Raw genomic sequence first — 22,161 nt, forward strand, 5'->3', positions numbered from 1 at the left:
TCAAAGCAGAAAAAGCAAGGGTTTTGAAGCAGGTGCAAGTCTGCAAGCCAAGTTAGCTGACAAGGGCAGGTACCAAAGTCTTACCCTTGTCCTTGTCTGCTGCTGGCGTCGATAGCCATGACTGAAAACTTATTCTAACTTTCCCAGCTCCAGAGTTCAGGGCTTGGTTTTGCTTTGACTTCATGTAAAAACAAAGCTGCCACTTGACCAAAATGTTTTTCTCTTGGTCTCACAATCCAAGGAACTCTCATTATTCTTAACCTTGGACTGTGATTAGATACTTAGGCTTATAGTATCAACATTAAAAGATTTAGGTAGGTAAGTAGGTTTAGTCACTAACTCGTGTCTGACTTTTGCAACCCTATGGACTGTAGCCCACTAGGCTCCTCTATCCATGGGATTTCCCAGGCAAGAATACTAAAGTGGTTTGCCATTTTCTTCTTTAGGAGATCTTCCTGACCCAGGGATCGAACCCGGGTCTCCTGCATTGCAGGCAGACTCTTTACCAACTGAGCCACCAGGGATTGCAAGATATTGAATACAGTTCCCTGTGCTATGCAGTAAATCCTTAAAAGATTTATGAACGCTTAAAAGAACAAAAGGACAAAGCCTCAAGATGAGGCAGTAGTAATCTCTACCACCATCATCTGATTCAAAAATAGTCATGCATATGACCATTTATTTTCCTTGCTTTTTGAGATAATTTGTCTTTTGAAAATGTTCAATGTAATATTCTGAAAGCAGTTTGAAAGGAATATATCCTGCATTTTTTTTTTCTATCTATCATAAATTAGCATTATCTCCATTAGTGATTTACTCTTATCAGTATAATCTCTTATAGACTGTGACTGGTCTTCCTAGATGAACCACTTCATTGGTTCTGGATGTGACTTTGGGTTTCAAGGGCCTCAGGCTGGCTTGGCCTCAATACCTTTGTGTGTGGTTTCCCTGACCCGCTTGGGGCTTCACTGGTGGCTCAGATGGTAAAGAATCTGTCTGCAATGCAGGAGACCTGGGCTCAATCCCTGGATCGGGAAGATCCTCTGGAGAAGGGAATGGCTACCCACTACAGTATTCTTGCCTGGAGATCTCCATGGACAGAGCTGCCTGGCGGGCTACAGTCCATGGGTCGTAGAGTCAGACACGACTGAGCGACCAGCACTTTCACTTTGCCTGACTGGTTAGTGCTTTCCTCAGGAGCATCCTCTAACTGATCAAGGAAGAGGCTTTTCGTTTCCCTTTCTCATGTCCCATTGGTGACAAACACCAAAAGAGGAGCACTCTACTCAGGACTCTAGGCCTCTTGATGTCAAAGGTATAAAGCCTGCTTTTTATCTGCTCTCCTCACACCCTCATCACAGAATGTACCCCACCCCCACCCACCCGTCTTCTCCTTGGGAGACAGGGTTAAAGCATTCCCAAGATCCTTGCAAATTTCTGAAGTTTTCTTCAGAGGGACTTGCAATCCAGGTTACGATGACTCTGCTAGCCTTCAGGGTTGTCTCATTCTCCTCCTCCCAGCTGATCTTAATCCAGACTAGTTTTCATGAGCATTCTCAAAAACTGTTTCTGGAAAATCTTATAATCATAAATAAGCAAAGTATTCTCAAATGTTATTTAGATTGGAATGAAGTTCTAAACATTGACTGAAGGTGTTTTCACAACACTTTCAAAATCTTAAACACTCATAAGGTCTCCCAGTTTAAGGACTTGAGTTGATAGATGGCTCTACCAGTGAAGAAAAAAGTGTAGACGTCTTAAATGATCAAAACTGAGTGTTGTAAGCAACTAAAACTTTCAAAAAAAAAAAAAAAAGCATGTGATATCTTAATAGTATGCAAAGCAGCACTGTTGCATTACAGCAAATATCCTATATTATATATTACTTTATTTAGAACAGAATAAAAACTTTTTTTAATTTTCTACTTTTTCCACCTGAAAAAAGCTTAGTGATTCTGGAAACTCAGCAAATTCTGTGAGGATGCATGCCTTACAATACTTTACAAAATTTTCCTATATACTATTGCATTTAAACTTCACAACTCTTTAGGACCGCAGTTTTCAACTTTCTCCCTACTTCAAACACACAAAGGAAAATATTTCCATACAAAAAAACCTTCCTGTGTACAAGCTCCCATGTGGATGAATCGAAACAAGGAGAACACATGTGCAGTAGAATAAAAGAAGGATGTATGTAGGTTTTTGTTACTATCCTGTGTGTGTGTGTGTGTGTGTGTGTGTGTGTAGTATTTGTGCACATATTTCATATTTCTGTGAGATTAGATTATTAACTACTACATCAGAAACAATGACTTCACCCCGTGGCAAAGATAAGATAGTCTGTTCTTATGTGTCCATCCGTTTGCTCTGACTTCCCATCTTTTCAGTCGCACTCTCAGTGACCTAACTGTAGAAATGCCCTTGTATATTTCTGTGTCATAGCACAATGGTAATTGTTGTTTCAAACACATGTCCTTTTAGTCATATAGACAGACCTCATAAAGATAGACCTAGGACTGAATCCCAATTGTTAAGACTTAGTTTCTATTGTGTGTATTTTTTTTTTCTCTTCATAAATAAAAGATGATTACACAGACCAATCCACCTGGAATATTATACCTACTGGCTGATATCAAACCTGTTCTAAGCTTCCGGCTGCCACTTTGGCCTCTCTGCAGGCTTGTTTTAGTCCCTGCTCTATGACCACCCATGCCTGAGACATTTCTCAACAGGAAGACAAGCAGATGGGGGAGAAAAGCTCTCCAGTGGTGTGGAGACACGTGGAGTTTAATTTCCACCCAGCTGAGTTAGACAGTGAACGCCATTCAATATAGCCACTGCCCTCCACTCACTGGCTCTCCAGGCAGGGGCTACAGTGTTCCCAATAATGCAAAAAAAATACTAGGAGAAGAAGGAAAGTTTATTTTTGGCTGTTTGCAGCCCGCTACAGAAGAAACAGGATTAGTCAGGCAAGGTTGCTGCTACTTAAATAACCACCGCTTTATCAAAATTAAGATCTTCACAGTTTAATGGACTATGTCTCTTTCTCCCATCTAGATTTAAAAAGGCAATATTCCAGTTTTCAAGAGTTGCTACGACTAAAGGATCCTGGCTTTTCATTAGTATTTTATGAGAACTGAAACACCTGAAAGTGATGCCAAAGGCTGTTAGTGGTCATGTCTTTGTTTCAAATGATTTAGGAGATTTGTGTCTCCTATATGGTTTATTGGTGTCAATAAAATTGAATATTTATCTCAGGCTCCTCAGTATTCCTCTATAAATCCATTAGTTTAAGGTCATATATTTTCCTCTGTTTGCATGTATACCTTTTATCCTGCCCCCTTCTGTCACAAATGCTATTCTCCATCTATTCCACAAGAAGTCCAAGCACTACTGTGTTCCCATTTCTTTTTCCTCATCTGTACAATTTTTCTGTCTTTCCTGTTTCACTTACACAGGGATGTGCAACAAAGCCATGTTCATTCCCTCTCCCAATTCGCTTACTTCAAGGAAACACCTTGTCTTTCTTAATAATTAATGATATGCTATTTTTAAATATATCTCTTAGAGAAAAAATGACTTCCCATCTCCCTTGCCTCCAAGATGAGTATTCCCCAACTTGGGATAGAGATTCAGAAGTAAACAGCAGCCAAAAAAACTCCTAAGTGGTAAGGGACCTTGACCAGGCTAGAGAGTAAGTGACCACAAAATACTAAACTCAAAGTATTTTTCTAAAAATGAAGTTTCTTCAGATAGCCTGGGAATAAAGCTAGTTGTCTGGTGAACATCTATTTCTACAACAAGACCCAGCTCGACATCCTTGCTTTGATGACTTCCTTGACTACATCAGGGGCAGTTTGCATTTCTCCTTTTGTGCCACCAGCATATGACACAAAGAGTCGAATTGCAACATTTATTCTATTGTTCTGCCATGAGTTAGGTGCCCTTCAGCATGACCAAACCGTGAGTTTTTTCAGGAAAAAATCCATTCATCTTATTTAACTTCATCCTCTGTTCAGTGGCCAACACATAACTGAATGCTCCTAAATGTTGGCTGAACACACCATACTCAATTCAGTTCAAGTTCTATGCAGCCCACTGATTAAGTACATAAACTGGTATTTGGGGTTTATGTTAAGGACATAATATTTACATTCAAAGGGAAATGAGTCAACACACGCAATACTTACGACAACTTTAACATGTTTGGATAAATCTCTAGAGCTTCTCTGTAGGAAATCAGAAAAAGCTGCCTATACCACAAGGAAAGAAAGAAAGAAAAAAAAAAAAATGCTTCATTACACAGTTAGGCCAAAGCCCTGATTCTATGTGATAGATAGATCCTAGGAATTCTGAGTTATGCAAAAATACAAAATATAAAACAAATTCTCTAGAGTAAAGTAGTGCAGGGGCTGTCAAGTTGAAATCTTCCTCTTTGTTTTCAAAATGTAACTTATAATAAAATTTAAGATAGCAGTAGGAGAGAGAAAATGTAGGTAATTTCAAGGGTCAGTTTGGAGATCTGACGGCCTTTCCTGACCTTCCTGTTCATCCAGTAGATGCTGATAAAATCTTTAACTCGACACTGAAACTGTCTTGTTTCACCTCTTTTTCACTTTAATCCCCTCTATCCAGTGGTATAAACTTAAGCACACTTTAAAAATCAATATTTTGGAGGCCCTCTTTTTTTTTTTTTTCTTTCTAGCCATTCACATCCAGGGATGTCCCTGAGAAGAAGTGAAAAGAAGAGTGCCCCTTTATCTCATATATGCTTCCATGAAAAAACTCTCCATGGTCTCTTAATTTTGTATCCAAATGTCAATGCATAGGATACATACCTTTTACATTCTTACCCAAGACTTGCCATACATCTTTCAGTCTACCTAATTTCCCAGTTCTCTAGCTTGACTTTGATGTTTGTTTTTCACACCACTTCTTGAATATCATTCCCACTCAGCATAAGGGCTTTAGAGTTCAAAGATAATGAACTCTCTGCCAACCAGCTTAAGAAATATACCTTTACTTTTATTCTTCAACCAACACATTAAGCATTAACTATATATAAACATAGGGCTTCCTGGGTGGTGCAGTGGTAGAAAATTTGCCTGCAATGCAGGAAACCTGGGTTCGATCCCTGGGTTGGGAATATCCCCTGGAGAAGGAAATGACAACCTATTTCAGTATTCTTGCCTGGGAATCCCATGGACACAGGAGCCTGGCGGGCTATAGTCCATGGGGTCGGAAAGAGTTGGACATATCTGAGCACACACACACATAGACACACATGTAAACATCTGTGATGTGTATGTAATTATTAGCATAGTATATTAGCATCTTTATTACCATAAGTAAATTAGTATAAATCACATGTAATCATTAAAAAATGAAATGTATACTTACCCCTGCATAGAACATTTTATTTCGAAAACGACTGTTGAATTTCTCTGGATTTGCTTCTGTGAAAGGGAAAAGGTGGTTTTGTTACAGACTTCATTAGAAGTAGTGAGTTAGATTAGCTCCTCCACATTCTCTCTGGCCCTCTCCATCCCAAGGAACCAACAGCTTCATTATCGTGCTTCCCTCAGTTATAGGCAGTTGGCACAATAGCCCAGGGATGTAAAATGTAGCCCCAAACTGTCATCAGTGACAGTATCAACTGAGACATGCAAATTATTAGGCTCCAGCCTAATCCTATTGAATTAGAATGTCTGGGGGCTGGGGTCTAGGAATCTGGTTTAATAAGTTCTCCAGGTGATTCCCAGGTACATTAAAGGCTGAGACACTCTGGACTCTATTCAAAATAGAGGAGTGGTTGGAATACAGGGCAGCAGTGACAGAAGAAAGAGGGAAGGGAGAAGGGAGAGGGTCTACTGTCTGCTTTGACCTCCATGGAGCACAGCTTCCATAAACTATGTATGCAGCTCAAATTTAATATAGGGAATTTGGATAAAAATCAATGAAGAATTTGCTGTCACATTTTGCAAAAACTCCTAACTACCATCTACACTCTTGTTTGTGACAGGCCTCGAAAAACCATTTGATTTAGTGAAGATATGTAAATATTATTTGTGTGTGTGTGTGTATCCATGCGGCTTCCAGATGGCTCAGTGGTAAAATATCTTCTTGCCAGTGCAGGAGGTGCAGTTTGATCCCGAGGTTGGGAAGATCCCCTGGAGAAGGAAATGACAACCCACTCCAGCATTCTTGCCTGGGAATCCCTCCTCCCAGAGGAGCCTGGGAGGCTACAGTCCATGCGGTTGCAGAGTCAGACACACGTGAGCACACACATATAGGCAGATACAGACATATACAGATGACCTGCGGAATGGACTCGGCAAAAGACAGCAAAGGCCCTGACTGAGAATGGTTTAATTTGGTGTTTGTTCCTGGATGTTATATAGGTTGAAGACCATAAATAGATTAAACAAGAATCTTCATCAGAGAATGTTCACATGAATTCAAGGGATGATAAAATCCCCAAATGAAATACTATTTCCTCACACTCTGATAAAATTCCAAGACATTCCAAAGGAACCCACTGTCAATGTTCGTCTTCTGCTATTTTGTTCCTTATCCTTTTTTAGGAATAGATCTTTCTCCAAGTCATTTCTCATCAGACAGCTGGCTGGCTGGCCGAAAGTGTCCAAATCCCAACCCTGTATTTGAATGGCAAGCATGATACCAAATGGCAAAGTTCACAGAAACCAAAATTTTACCTACAATAGCCTACTTTCTGGCCCCTATAATTCACATCCTTCACATGTGAAAAACTCATTCACTTCCTCCCAGGTCCCAAAAGGTCTCATTCCTATTACAGCATCAACTCAAAATCCAAAGACCTCATCTAAATCTCATTAGTTCAAACTTGCCAAATCTCATCATCTAAATGGTTTGGCTCTGAATGTAATCCATTTATAATGATAATGAAACCCTGGGTATAATCCATTCCATTATTTTAACATATTAATCCCATCTTTGTGTACAGCACAATAACATATGTGCCATTAAAAGGGAATCCAAAACTCTACTTTTATCTGTAATTGGTCTTGCCTATTAGGGAGATATTAGCAAATATAAGTTTAACGCTATGTTTATAAAAGCCAATAAGCAATTTGAACGCCATATAACTCATGTGTGCATGCTAAGTTGTTTCAGCCGTGTCCAACTCTTTGTGACCCCATGGACTGTAGCCCACCAGGCTCCTTTGTCCATGGGATTCTCCAGGCAAGAATACCGGAGTGGATTGCCATGCCCTCCTCCAGGGAATCTCCCCAGCCCAGAGATTAAACCCATGTCTCTTACCTCTCCTGCATGGCCAGGCAGGTTCTTTACCACTGAGGCCACCTAGGAAGCCCATATAACTCATACATCTTCCAAATTATCTGCACTGGATAGTAACCCAATCTTAAGACATCAGTTATGTATACATTAATGACTTAAAAATCTATGCCTACAGTGACAGTGTCACCTTCAATTAAAATTCTATGTGTTATAAAAACCTTTTCTTTCAGTCACTGCACCTTAAGAACAAATATTTTTACCAGCATTATCTTCATTTTTCTAACACGATGGCAAAAATCTTTCACTCTGTATCACCTAGTCATCTAATCGATCTTTATCCCAAGCTCCTTTGTCCCTCTGTACTTTTCTTTCCTGTCTGAAATGCCCTTACCCATTTTACTTCTTGTCTATATCACATTCTTTCTTTATTTCCCATCATATTCCCTCCTACCCTTTCTGGAAACTTTCCCCTGATACTTTTCTTCTGTCAACAATCCCCACCAAACTCCCATATTACTCACTGCCTATACATCTTCCTCTTACTATATACCCCCTCTACTTTTATTTATCTTTTATATATGAACCTATTCTCCAATTTAACATTCTATTCCTATAGCAGACATCTGAGACAGCCACTGGACTTGGCACAGGAGGATAAAAATAAGAGAGTCTTTTGCCCTTGTGTTGTCTAAAGAGGGGAAGACAGATCTGAAAATGAAAATGAAAAATGTCATTTTGTATATGCCATAAAAAGATGTCTATATAAGACGAGTCCATGGACTGTAGCCCGCCAGGCTCCTCTGTCCAAGGAATTTTCCAGGCAAGAATACTGGAGTGGGTTGCCATTTCCTTCTCCATATAAGATGATGTGGGGGCAGCATGGGGGAGTGGGGTCCACACATAGAGAAAATCAAGTGTTCCAGAGGCAAGTACACTTGAATCTAGAATGAGGAGTAGATGTCACACTGAGGTTCAAGATGGAAAAGAAGGTTACAGGTACAGAAGCTTGGACAGGGTTTCTCAAAGGTCAACTGTGCTTGAGTCTTACTACCTGGGCAAGAGCCTGGCAGTGTGTCCTTTGCAGTGATGGTGATGGTGAAATTTAGCAGTCCACTGAAAATAACACCTTTTCAAAGAAATCTGTCAGTTCACCATATGAATCATGAAACATTCATAATCCTTTGAAACATGCTGATCTGCATGCCTCTTTATATTCAGAGAAAATAGCAAATCCTAAATGAAATTTAAATACTGCCTCTTCAGGAGTCATAATTGTATTTCCTTGACCTTGTAGTGTAAGGTTCAAATCCCCTGAATAATAAGCAATTTCAATGAGGGTATGACTCGAGTGTCCAATCTCAGACTAAAAGTTTGATGTGTTTAATATCCTTCATGTCCCTCAAAGAGGACTATCTAAGTCACACAGCTGGCAAAGTGAGACCTAGCTTTGCTACCTGATAACCATAATCATTGTTCAGTTCAGTTCAGTAGCTCAGTTGTGTCCAGCTCTTTGTGACCCAATGAATCGCAGCACGCCAGGCCTCTCTGTCCATCACCAACTCCCGGAGTTCACTCAAACTCATGTCCATCGAGTCGGTGATGCCATCCAGCCATCTCATCCTCTGTCGGCCCCTTCTCCTCCTGACCCAAATCCCTCCCAGCATCAGGGTCTTTTCCAATGAGTCCACTCTTCGCATGAGGTGGCCAAAATATTGGAGTTACAGCTAATAGTGGACTAGAGTATTTTCCATGTGCTTCCTCAAGTACTGTCATAATGCAATAGTGTAAAGTACTGGGCAAGATTCCAACCGACAATTGAATGACCAATCCTATTAAATCTCTGAATTTTGTTCCAAATGATTACATGTTCTGTTACACAGCAGTTCAGCCAGATATGGCTTAGCCACTTTGAGAAGAAAAAAACAGCATCTATTTTCCTATCAAATAAAGTATACCGTCTTCTTTTAAAAATCACTTTTTAAAATTTCTTTTTTGGCTGCACCTCACTGCATGTCAGATCTGACTTCCTTAACCAGGGATCAAACCCACATCCTCTGCACTGGAAGCATGGAATCCTAACCACTGGTCCAGCAGGGAAGTCCAATATACTTTCTTTCTGATCAAATTATTCAAATGTTTGCATTATTTACATACAAAGTCAATCAAAATGTTCAGCCTTTCTTTACTCCTTATTTGCTTTTCTACTGGTAATTCTAAAAGCATTTACACAGAAAATGCCAATAATAAACTGTCTCAAAATGAATGTCATTTTAATTGTCCCTTCTAAAAGAAATACAATACAGATAGTAATAAAAGTCTGCAACTGTCCCATGTCAATTTGATGGGCTATTTCATATCTATGCCAAAAAACTTTGTGCAATTGAATATTTTAGGATTCTGCTTTAGTGAGATTTGTATTTATTACCCAGTCCATGTAAACGGATTGGCATAATTCCTAATTTGTTGTATGTTTTGACTAATATCTAGCAGGTTATTCTATGCAAGGTTATTTTTTTTTTTTTGGAATGGCTCTCATGAGGCTTTGAATCACTCTGCAAGTATTGGATGCAAATGATACAAGCTTTGTCATGAAATCACAGTCCCTGAGCAGCTGCATTAGAGAACAGTTTGGAGTCTCAACTGTGGTTTGCATGGCTTCCAGCCACTATCTATCAACAAAACTAAGTACATATGACCCTAGTGAAAATGAAGCCTCACTTTCTTCCCCCTCCTCCTGCAGTGGAGCTTGAGATTTCTTGGCTATCCAGGTAAAAACATGGGGAAAACCCCAATAAACAGAAAACAGAAAAAAAAAATTAGCCTGGTGGGCTGCCCTCGTGATTGATTCATTGGTAAAGAATCCACCTGCCAATGCAGGAGACACTGGTTCGATTCCTGATCTGGGAAGATCTGACATGTCACAGAGCAACTAAGCCCGTGCACTGCAACTACTGACCTTGTTCTCTAGAGCCCAGGAGCTGTAGGCCAAGGGCCTACAGCTATTGAAGTTCACATACCCTAGAGCCCGTGCTAGGAAACAAGAGAGGCCACCGCAACGAGAAGCCCCTCACACCGCAACTAGACAGTAGCCCTGGCTCACCACAACTAGAGAAAAGCCTGTGGAGCGACGGAGGTCCAGCATCGCCAAAAATAAATTATATTAAAAAAATAGCTTGAGTAATTGTACCTTTCATCATTAATAATGATTTCTTTTTTACTTAATGCAAAAAAGATAGACTAACAGATACTAAAAAGTCCACACCTCTGGTATAGACACATCAGCCATCTGTTTCAATCTGTTTCAACGTTTTGTGTATATTGTGTACCGCCATCTCTAGATCCTCTCCATGAATATGGTCTTCATTAACTCTCAGTCAGCATCAATCCCCCCTTACCAGCTCTTTAGTCACTGTTTTTCCTCTATTTTTTTTTTTAATCACGTCTTGGTCATTCACTGACTTTAGTTTCTAGTCAAACATAAAGATTAGCAGTCCTGAGTCCTGGAGCACACATCTGGTCCTGATCTTTACTGTCTTTGAGACCCTAAACAACGAGGTCTCAGGGTAACATCTGTCCTAAGTTCCTCTTATTGAGCTCCCACGGTCACCATGAAGTTCAAATGGAGAAACAGCAGTAGAGCACACTGTGGACGCTTAAGTGATATGCAAACAAAAGGGATCATGCAAAACACCTGCTGGAAACTTCCTCCCTGGGAGTTGGAAATGGGACGTTGTCCTCACCTCTGGATTCATGGAACTCCAATGTGACGTGCGCATCGAATCCGAGGCTGAAGTAGTTATTGAAAACATTCAGAGGAAGCTGCAATGACGAACAAAGGCAGAGGTAAAGTTGAAAGCCAGACACCGGTCTGTGGGGCAAGTCCCTGGGAGAAAGACCGGTCACAACCCAATGTAGGGGTGTCTACATAGAAGGAACAAGGGATTTTTGAATTAATTCTTTAGGGAAAGCTCAACTCAAAGGATACTCCCAAGAATTTTAAATAGTTTAGGAAACAAGAGACACAACACAAATTATTAAATGAGAACCATTCTCATGGATATTATAACACGAGAATCTTAAGGGCTGAAGGATGCACATTTGTCAGAGTTACAAGGGATGATTCACTAAACAAACTCCGCAAATAAATTTAATTGTAAGGATCACATCTAACCTTCTTAATCAGTGGATGCACATTTGTTGAAGAATTTATGTTCAGCAAATTAATATTGCAACTGAAAATAAATACCATTTAATTTGTTTACCCTTATTTTCTAAAAATCTATATATTTTCGACAAAAGTCAGGTAAGCAATAAGCCAGTGGGAGCCATTTAACTATTCTCAACCGAGAGAAAAACTAAAAGCTAATTAAGAGGGTAGCACTGACATACACACACTGTCACGTGCAAAATAGACAGCTAGTGGGAAGCTGCTGTATAGCACGGGGAGCTCAACTCGGTGCTCTCTGATGGCCTAGGCAGGGGATGGGATGGGAGGGAGGTTCATGAGGGAGGGGACACATGTATACTTATGGCTGATTCACATTGTTGTACAGCAGAAACCAACACAACATTGTAAAGCAATTATCCTCAATTAGAAATAAAACATTTGTGTGTGTATTTATTAGCGTTCAGATTTTTATTTACTCTATTAACTCTTACATCTTTAATATGACCATGAAATACACAAACACAGACACACAGAAATATACAGAAGCCCCAGCTTTCCTTGCCAGAGTCCTCTGGGTCCCTGGCTATTCAGGCTGCAAGTTGAGTAAAGGGGAGAACAAACTATGTAGCCTGAAGTCCTGTATTAAAACTACAAAGCTGACATGATCTGAAGGCCTTTGGTTTAACGTGAGAACAATTGGGAAATGCTAGAAGACATATGGTGGTTCTTCCACTTTTTCTTCTGCAACTCAGATTGGAAGGTAAATGTTAAAGTAAACAGAGGGGAAATATTATCTCAGCCTGGATGATGTTTCCAGATAATGATCAGGTTTCTCCTCCAGAGAGAAATGCACTCCTCTTCTATTAGAAATAAGTGTTCAGCCTCAAGATTTCAAAAATTACTGGGTCTCCTATGCCCCTTGATCAGTAAGATTTTTCTCTTTGACTAGAGCAATAATCTTGTCACAGTAAGAGAAAAATAAAATGAGAGGGAGAATCAGAGAGAGAGCAAGAGAGAGATTATTAATAATACAGAAACACAGAAACTGAAATAAAGGATGAACCCATCCACAGAAGGCTGACTCAGAGCATGTACTGATTCAGAGGTCAGCTCAGCCCTTAGAAGTGGTTACAAGTGACTGGAGAACAGGGAGAGAAACTAAACACACAGAACAATGCCAAAACATGTCTCACTCTCCTGGCTTCACATTTGAGAATGTCCAGTTCCTGTACTTAAACGAAAATACAAGTCCTTAGAAACGACAGCAAGGGTTGGTGATCCTGCCAAAAGCACAGATATGTCCATTTCTACCATTTATGTTCTTTTGGCTATGATTCTAACCCATGTCTCAGCATCCACTGATAACGTAGGAGAACATCTGGTCACCATCCTCTAAATAACATCACAATTTAATCTGTTTTAAGAGTTCTTATGCATATTTTCCAGGAAAAATTGCCCCAATTTCCTACACATCTCCTTACAAATCCACTTTTGAAACCCTTTAATTATCTGGATTAATGTCCCCAGGCTGCATCAAGAAGTCTTTCCATTTCTTAAGCTTTTGGGAAAAGAATGAAATAGAGATTGTTATTGAGGGCCTAACCATTCCAAGTTGAGTGGGGATAGGACCTTAATATTTCCATATGGTACATTTCTTTGTACTTTAGCTGTTTTATGCCCAGTTTCTATAAGTCAAATACATTACAAAGAAGTATTATATCCCAAGACGATACTTGCTTAAACAACACTGTGACGTTACGAACTTAAGGTCAACTGAGCAATCATAATAACTATGAAAAACCTTAGTTTCTGGATTATAGTTTAGGTGAAAAAACTATGAAGGTAAGACAAAACATGTTTTAACCAATTTTAGTCAAATAAGTAACTTGAGCTTCTACCACAATTGGTCGGGATCATGATGCTCATCAATAAAGGTGCATTTGTTGTTGTTTAGAAACTAAGTTGCATCTGACTCTTTTGCGACCCCATGGACTATAGCCCACCATGCTCCCTTGTTCATGGGATTTCCCAGGCAAGAATACTGGAGTGGGTTGCCATTTCCTTCTCCAAGGAAAGGTGCACTGGTTTGGTCTAAAATGATACCGGATTCAAAGGCCAAAGCACCATGAAATCCTGGCTTCAATCAATGATGTGATCCATCAGAGCAGGGATGCTACACAGAGGCTGGGCCTTCACCCTACATCTACTTAATCAGAATCTCTGGGAACAGGGCCTTGCTATCTGCATTTCAGAGGCACACTGCCTAGAGATTCTTACACAAGGAAAATGTGAAAACAAAGTAATAGAAAGCAAGTGGCTACTCAGAAACCTATCAGATTTATATGAAATTGAGGCCGGAACTTAAAACTGAATTTTCCCCTGAAGCTCCACAGTAGCATTTTTATAATTATATCCCTTGGTTTGTGAGATACAAGTTTAATCACTGAAGGAAAAACGCTAAGTCAAACATTTATTTAGGTGTATCTTCGCATCCCAAACAAGTGATGAAATTGGAATTTTTGCTATCAGACCAGAAATCTCAGATGGTATCTTTCTATTGAAAGACCTTGTGCCTAATGTTTCAGGCCATATGACTTTTTTTTTTTAAATCTCCTCATGGGTTTAAGATTTTGCAATGAATTTGAAAGATTAGAAAACTGATACATTTCTTTCTGGTGTGGAATTTGAGGACAGAGAATAGCTCCCTGTGCTATGGAAGCACTTAGGAAATCCTGATCTTTAGAAGTCTATGGGGCAGAATCACTGGATAGCATTATTCTCACAGCCCTAGTAGCCACAACCTCTATAGGAGGGAATCAGACATTAACCCTCTGGCCAGGAATGTATTTCCTGTGGCTCAGGCAGAAAATACTCCAGGGTTCCCTTTCTGCAGAAGGGAAAACTCTCTAACCTTACACACGCCATCTTCCAGTTCTTCAGGAGGCAAGTCTGGGTTTCTTTCCACGTGGAGGTTCCAGCGATCCAGCTGTACAATCGTCCCATCTTCTACTTGGCAAAGGATCTTAGAAACAGGCTCATCAGTGTAGCCCTAAGGAATCAAAGAACGAACACACTGCTGTCTGGAACAGTGGACAGAACAGCCATAGGTATTGATAGTTCATGCCAGGCAGAGACCTTCTGCTACAGCTCTCTCTTTATTTTGCAATTAACAAGGTTGAGAGTAAACTGTTTCCCTTGAGATATTCAGTATTTAAGACAATAGTCATGGTTACCGTGCACAGAAATACTATGTCTAGTTGGTTTGAGCAGAAGAATGATTTCTGTTAGCACCAAGAACTAACAGTCAATGGCGGTCATTTGAGAGCCATGCTGGATGGCTGTTTTTATCAGGGTGAAAACAGATTTCCCCACGTCTCCCTCTAGAGAAATTTGGAGGATACACAGAACAAGTGTATGTGGCAAAGCAGGAAAATAATCAAGCGACATCTGCTAGGTGATTTCTAATATTCCATTTCACTCACCTCTCCCTGACCTTGTCCTAAGACACCATTCCTTTCATGACCTAAGGTAAGTCTGACTGATGAATAGCCCTGCTAGGGAGCTATCTACTTACTCCTTGAACACACATGACTGATAGCATGATTATTAAGGATGATCAAATCATTGATTTAGATAAGAGGAACTAATACTGATAAATACATTAGCTGCCTCATAAGAATATATTATTTATACTATGCTTACTTAAAATTAAAAAAAGACCTCTGGGAAGTTAATTCACCCAAGGCCAAATAAATATCTGCTAATGTACTGACATAATTATCACCCATGGGAGGTTAATACACCCGAAAGCCAGATTAATACCTGCTAATATCTGAAGATAATTTTCATTGAGCCCAGCCAGGGCAATAATTTCATATGAGCAGTTAAAAAGCCAGTCAGGCAGCATAAGTTAGCATATTGTGCTTTCTCATTTTCCTAATATTATAAAAAATATTAATGATGATGATGATAATAATTTTTAAATGACTGTTGTTGTTGTTTAGTCACTAAGTCATGTCCAACCCTTTACAACCCCATAGACTGTAGCCCACCAGCCTCCTCTGTCTGTGGGATTTACCAGGCAAGAACCCTGGAGTTGGTTTGCTATTTCCTTTTCCAGGGGATCTTCCTGACCCAGAGATCAAACCCACATCTCTCATATTGCAGGAGGATTCTTTACCACTGAGGCACCTGGGAAGCCCCTTTTAAATGGCTGGTTAGTGGCAGATAAACTATTTTCAACAAGCTTGCCTGAAGTTGACTCCAAGGTGAAAAGGAAAATTGGTTACCTGTATCGCCAAAAGCCTGATGACGTTGACCAGAACACTAAATGCTCAAACATAGCCATGACTCTTCCAAAGTAAGAATCAGAAATCTGAACCAGATTCATCAGGGCAGACTAGGGGTCAGGAGCAATTTGAGTCCCTGTAATTGCTTAATATGAGGACCAACCCACCCCCTGGATACCTGTGACTACTGTCTTTTAGTGGCTACCTCAAAAAGACCCAGACATGTGTACTAAAACCCATTTTTAAAAATAAAACTTCCTCTTCAGCTGACTACAGATTTAAACTGAAGATAAAACCATGGTTCATGGGGACCTTGATTCTCAACTCTAACTTGTTGCTTGAACGAGAGGGGCACACGAGCCCCCACTAAAGCGTCTGTGGATCCGGGGATGCCACTGCTTGACGGCGTGGGCAGCCCCTGAGAACATGCTTACCCCTCCCCAGTTGAGAGTCCGAGCCAGGTCATTCCCAGTCCCCAGAGGAAGGACCCCGACGGGAGGCTGAGGGCTCAGCTGCAGTTCATCCAGAATGGAAAGGATCCAGCCCACCTACAGACATTTGGGGGCCAGAAGAGATAGAAGAAAGACAAATAAGTTACAAAGAAGACAACCTGAGATTAAGAGGCTTTACAAGGAGCAAAACAGAATAGGCATATTTTTCTTTAAAAATCCAGCAACCAGGAAACAGAAAGGGCACTTATCGCAAGCAGTTTCAACGTGCCAAGTCTCTTCAAAGGGAAAAAGAACCATTTTGTATACACCATTTCATATAAACAAAACTAGACCCGTTCATCATGTGTTTAACTAGTATGTGTGTGCTCTCAGTCATATTTGACTCTTTGCAACTCCATGGACTGTAGCCATGGGGTTGCAAAGAGTCAAATGCAGGCTCCTCTGCCCATGGCATTTTCCAGGTAAGAATACTGGAGTGGGTTGCCATTTCCTTCTCCAGGGAATCCTCTTGACCAAGGGATTGAACCCACATCTCTTGTGTTTAACTAGAGATCTACTTTAAAATTCAGGAGAGTTTACAATTTAGGGAGGTTGGTTTATCCCTAGGGCATTTCAGGAAACCAGACTAAATCTCAATTCTGGCTCACACTGGCTTTGTCATCTTGATTAAATATTTAACCTCAGTAAGACTCATTTATTCGATTTTCAAAATGAGGATAATAATACCTACCTCACAAGACTGTTTATAGATTAAAACTAAAACATACATAAAAACCTTGATATGGTGCATAGCTTATGGAAGTACTCATTAAATGGTTACTCTGTACGTTATCATCTTAGAAATTAGTAGTGCTTTCCTAAATATCCCTACATTCCTCTTAATGAAACATTAAAAAACATAATTATGGATGAACTTAGTACTTATTATAAGTTTAGGCAGAAAATGGATACTTATATACTAGAACCATATTCCTGTTCAATCTTTTTATAAGATAAATAATACTTGGTGTTTTGTCTTATTATAACAATTTAGAAAAATTACCCCAAACTTGGAAACAGCAAAAAGAAACCTGAATATCCTCACAATGTCATTCTAGAGCAGCGTCACAGGCTTATCTAAGAACTTTATGAATGTAAGTTACTGGGAGAGTTTTTGTCTTGTAGAGTCACAAACATTGAGAAGAGAAGATCACTTTAAATGCTCTGGTTCTATTCCCCCATTAGACCATAAACCAATTTTGTCTCAAATTTAGAAAAATTATTCTGGTATAAACTACATAATTCTTTTCTTCTTCTTCTCCAATAAACTGGCGGTATTATCTTGCTAACTCCTTTATTACAAACCTAAATAAAGTTTTTAACATTTATTGATTCTAAAGTTGTTTGAGAATCATGTTTCAAATTTTTTAAAACTGTATTTTAACAGTACGTTTATTGAACACTACTATATATAAAGCATGGAAATAAGGAGTTGAAATAAAAAGATGAGTGAGACACTCTAAGATACGGCAGAATGGTTGCTCTCAAGGATTTTACAATTAACAAAAAGAGGGGCATACTGATCTTTTCTGTGTGCTAGTCCCTAAGCAAAGCTTTCTACTGAATTATTAAATTTCAAAACAACTCTCTACAATAGATATAATTTTCATTCCCAATTCGTAGACAAAGAAACCAAGGCTTGAAAAGTTCAGTGACTGCCTTAACATCACAACATTTATACGGTAGAGCTGACATTCAAAGCTAGGTTTGCCACACATCAAAGGCCAAGCTCTGAGCCACTCTGGTGCAAGGAATGTTTCAGTAAAGAACTAAACTCAGCTCCCAACTGGCCTGACCATCCCAGAGTCAATACCATGGACCTTTGGGATCTTTGGAGCACTGGGGAATCCTTCAGTTCAGTTCAATTCGTCACTCAGTCATGTCTGACTCTTTGCGATCCCATGAACCACAGTACACCAGGCCTCTCTGTCCATCACCAACTCCTGGAGTTCACCCAAACCCACGTCCATTGAGTTGGTGATGCCATCCAACCATCTCATCCTCTGTCATCCCCTTCTCTTCTGCCCTCAATCTTTCCCAGCATCAGGATCTTTTCAAATGAGACAGTTCTTTGCATCAGGTGGTCAAAGTATTAGAGTTTCAGCTTCAACATCAGTCCTACCAATGAACACCCAGGACTGATCTCCTTTAGGATGGACTGGTTGGATCTCCTTGCAGTCCAAGGGACTCTCAAGAGTCTTCTCCAACACCACAGTTCAAAAGCATCAATTCTTCGGCACTCAGCTTTCTTCACAGTCCAACTCTCACATCCATACATGACTACTGGAAAAACCATAGCCTTGACTAAATGGACCTTTGTTGACAAAGTAATGTCTCTGCTTTTAATATGCTGTCTAGGTTGGTCATAGCTTTCCTTCCAAGGAGTAAGCATCTTTCAGTTTCATGGCTGCAATCACATCTGCAGTGATTTTGGAGCCCAGAAAAATAAAGTCAGCCACTGTTTCCACTGTTTCCTCATCTATTTGCCATGAAATGATGCAGAATCCTTGGAAACTGCTTAATCAAATTCAGTTAATTTGAAGATTTATTAACCGAGGTACACAGAGGCTATGTTATTTGCTCAAGACCAAATAATCAGAAGTGAAAGAAACAAGAGTCATAACCAGGTCCGCTGACCCCTTATCTAAAACCCTTTCTCCTCCACAGTGACTATTTTTTAGGATGTCAAACTTGCCCATCCATCAAGAAGCCTAAAACTGTGTTTACCTTTTAGAAATGGCCAACACAATGCTGGCCCAAGGTGGGAAACTAAAAATTCAGATCTACATGAGGGTCCACAAGTCCCCTCATTCCCCCAAACTGAGCAAAGAATCCCTAGACAAGTTCTCAGATTCCCACCCAGGGCTTCTTTAGCTCTTCTTTGACATAACACTCACTAAGCTTGCTATCAAAGTAAAAGAAAAACAAAAAAGCCAGATGCTAAAGTAGTGCTAATGACTATGTTAGAGGTTGTTCCTCCGCCGCTGAAAACACAAACAAGATCAAGTCAAAGCAGAGGCCTCTAACAAATGATGAGCAGGGGGTTTAAAGGTCATGAAAAAGGACATGAAAATTCAGAAATCCCAACAATCTGGGCTCCCTGACTACAGCTGTAAACAGCCCTGAGTAGAACCAGAGACTCTGAGAGAGGAGGTGGAACTTACTGGAAATCTAATTCAATATCCCATATACAGCAGGGAAAAGAATACAGACTCTTTAACTTCTCTGAGACATGCCCTGGCAGCTCCCCTATTCTGATTTATACTCACAAGTCAAATCAAAGTTCTTTTAGATAGATTTAAATTAGAAATATTTTTCTTGCGGTCCTTTGAAATAGGTCTGTCTTTTCTGGATAAAGATAATGCTATGAGTTCACACTTTGAACATTCTATTTCCCTCTAGACATAAAAATAAGAGGAAAAAAAAAGTCTCCATGGGTCAGAAACAAAGAAAGCACAGAGGGGCAAGCAGAGGAAACCAGGCATTTGGCTTCTGTCTGATGACAGGGGATAAAAGTTCACCCCTTGCTGGCAGGAGGTTGTGTATGAACCAGACTCCCTATGTGGTCAGAAGAAAAGAGGCCAAGAAGAGAGGGTGAGGAGCCACTGCCTGAGGCCATCATCCGCAGAAAGCTGTGATGCCTTAGGGCTGGAGGGATAAAGCTTCTATTAGTGAATTGAAATGCCCATGGGCTTGTTGACACACCTGAAACACCCCTGACCCAGGGTCAGGATGGGAGCCCTAACCGCTTATAGAAAACCCAACTCGAGTCTCAGGATCCTGGAAACCATCCAAACTACCAGAAAAGATTAGCACAAGGGTGCAGAGAAAGAAAAGGGAAAAATCACACAGCAAAATATCTTCCTCTGCAGTCGAGCCTGCAGAGAGAAATTCTAAATACCAGAAAGAACTCTAAGAGTAAGACCAGAAGGTCAGAGAATAATTTACAACCCATAAAACACAAATAATTGTTGAGTAACTTTGAAATAAGTGTCCCATAACTTCCATGAATTGATAAAGTGTCTCCTAATAGTGTTAGGTAAAGACGACCAGGACCCCGAAAAGAGTATCTAACAGGCTTTTTAATGGTGAAGCGCTCCCGGGCGGGGTTCCCGGACCCGAACAAGGCAGGTCCAGGAAGTCAGCGCCCGGACCGTGTTAGAAGCAGCTTATATAAGTTTATTGCGAGGGATAGTCAGGTTAATGGGCGGGGGTTCGGATAGGTCACCAGGCCGAGGCGTCGCGGGCTGATAGGTCCTTTTACGTGGCTGGGGTGGGGCGGCTTTAGCTGGAGAAGTGTGCTGTCACTGGTCCCCAGGATCTGGGCGGCTCCTTCCGTTAGGGACTTCCCCCGCCGGCGGGAGGAAGAGGAGGGGCGGCCCATTATGGCCCCCGGGGTCCAGCCTTACAAATAGATCTTTATTTTTTGTGTCAAACTTTTTTTTGGGGGGGGCGCCCTCCAAAATCACTGCAGATGGTGACTGCAGCCATGAAATTAAAAGACGCTTACTCCTTGGAAGCAAAGTTATGACCAACCTCAGCAACATATTAAAAAGCAGAGACATTACTTGCCAACAAAGGTCCGTCTAGTCAAGGCTATGGTTTTTCCAGTGGTCATATATGGATGTGAGAGTTGGACTGTGAAGAAAGCTGAGTGCTGAAGAATTGATGCTTTTGAACTGTGGTGTTGGAGAAGACTCTTGAGAGTCCCTTGGACTACAAGGAGATCCAACCAGTCCACTCTAAAGGAGATCAGTCCTGGGTGTTCATTGGAAGGATTGATGCTGAAGCTGAAACTCTAATACTTTGGCCACCTCATGCAAAGAGCTGACTCATTGGAAAAGACCCTGATTCTGGGAGGGATTGGGAGCAGGAGGAGAAGGGGACGACCGAGGATGAGATGGCTGGATGGCCATCACCGACTCGATGGACATGGGTTTGGGTGAACTCCGGGAGTTGGTGATGGACAGGGAGGCCTGGCGTGCTGTGATTCACAGGGTCGCAGAGTCGGACACAACTGAGCGACTGAACTGAAGAGATCTTTGATCAGTATAATTGCCCTCATTCACACTTTAAGAATTGTTCCTTTCTTTTTCTTGGAAGGCTGCCAAGATTCCACATGACACTGTGGTGTGATTCCACAAAATGGCAAGAGTCCTCTGGACCCTCTGACTTGTCACCATCCCCTTTCTGTTGTAGACTTGGCCTACGTATAGGCTTCTCCAGTGGTTCAGATGGTAAAGAATCTGCCTGCAAAACAGGAGACTCAGGTTTGATTCCTGGGTGGGGAAGATCCCCGGAGATGAAAATGGCAACGCACTCCAGTATTCTTGCCTGGAGAATCCCTTGGACAAAGGAGCTTGGTGGGCTATAGTCCATGGGGTTGCAAAGAGTTGGACATGGACTGAGCTACTTTTGCTTCACTTTCAAGCATAAAAGGAAAACATACGTTGATTTGAATGTAAAGGATCTTCCCCTTTCTTACCAGTTGATCTGGTTAAAAAAAAAAGAAAACAAACTGCAGAAATAGATTCTCTCTCCTTTTCCCAATAGCCAGTTTGTTGTTGTTCAGGTACTAAGTCGTATCTGACTCTTTGCCACCCCATGGACTGCAGCATGCCAGGCTTCCCTGTCCTTCACTATCTCCCAGTGTTTGCTCAAACACATGTCCATTGATTTGGTGATGCCATCCTATGGCCAGTTAATCAACCATTTAATTTTCCCCTGAATACAAGCAGGCATCATCAATTATATAACCCTTGGAGTCATCAAACGTCTCCTGCCTTTCACAGGATGGATTTTTTTGTCTTGAATCCATATTTGGCTCACAGTTCTTTGGCTAACGTGGCTCTTGCTCTTTCTTTCACGCAACTCTTGAATAATTTTTCTCATCCAAGAGCTACCCATCACTACCCATCATCTTCCCCAAAAG

General features: G+C 40.7%; 1 protein-coding gene across 1 annotated transcript in view; it reads right to left on the reverse strand.

Annotated features, from left to right (window-relative positions):
* The window catches only part of DGKI (diacylglycerol kinase iota), a 344,361-nt gene that overhangs the window by 214,072 nt on the left and 108,128 nt on the right, over positions 1-22,161 (reverse strand). Inside the window, exons 12-16 of the mRNA XM_040259956.1 lie at positions 16,173-16,286; positions 14,361-14,498; positions 11,022-11,100; positions 5,401-5,456; positions 4,191-4,253 (exon numbers count right to left, since the gene is read on the reverse strand). Coding sequence (XP_040115890.1) covers positions 4,191-4,253; positions 5,401-5,456; positions 11,022-11,100; positions 14,361-14,498; positions 16,173-16,286 — 450 coding nt within the window. The remainder of the gene's footprint in view (positions 1-4,190; positions 4,254-5,400; positions 5,457-11,021; positions 11,101-14,360; positions 14,499-16,172; positions 16,287-22,161) is intronic.

The sequence above is a fragment of the Oryx dammah genome, unplaced genomic scaffold, assembly GCF_014754425.2.
Source record: "Oryx dammah isolate SB20612 unplaced genomic scaffold, SCBI_Odam_1.1 HiC_scaffold_18, whole genome shotgun sequence".
NCBI classification, from domain to species: domain Eukaryota; kingdom Metazoa; phylum Chordata; class Mammalia; order Artiodactyla; family Bovidae; genus Oryx; species Oryx dammah.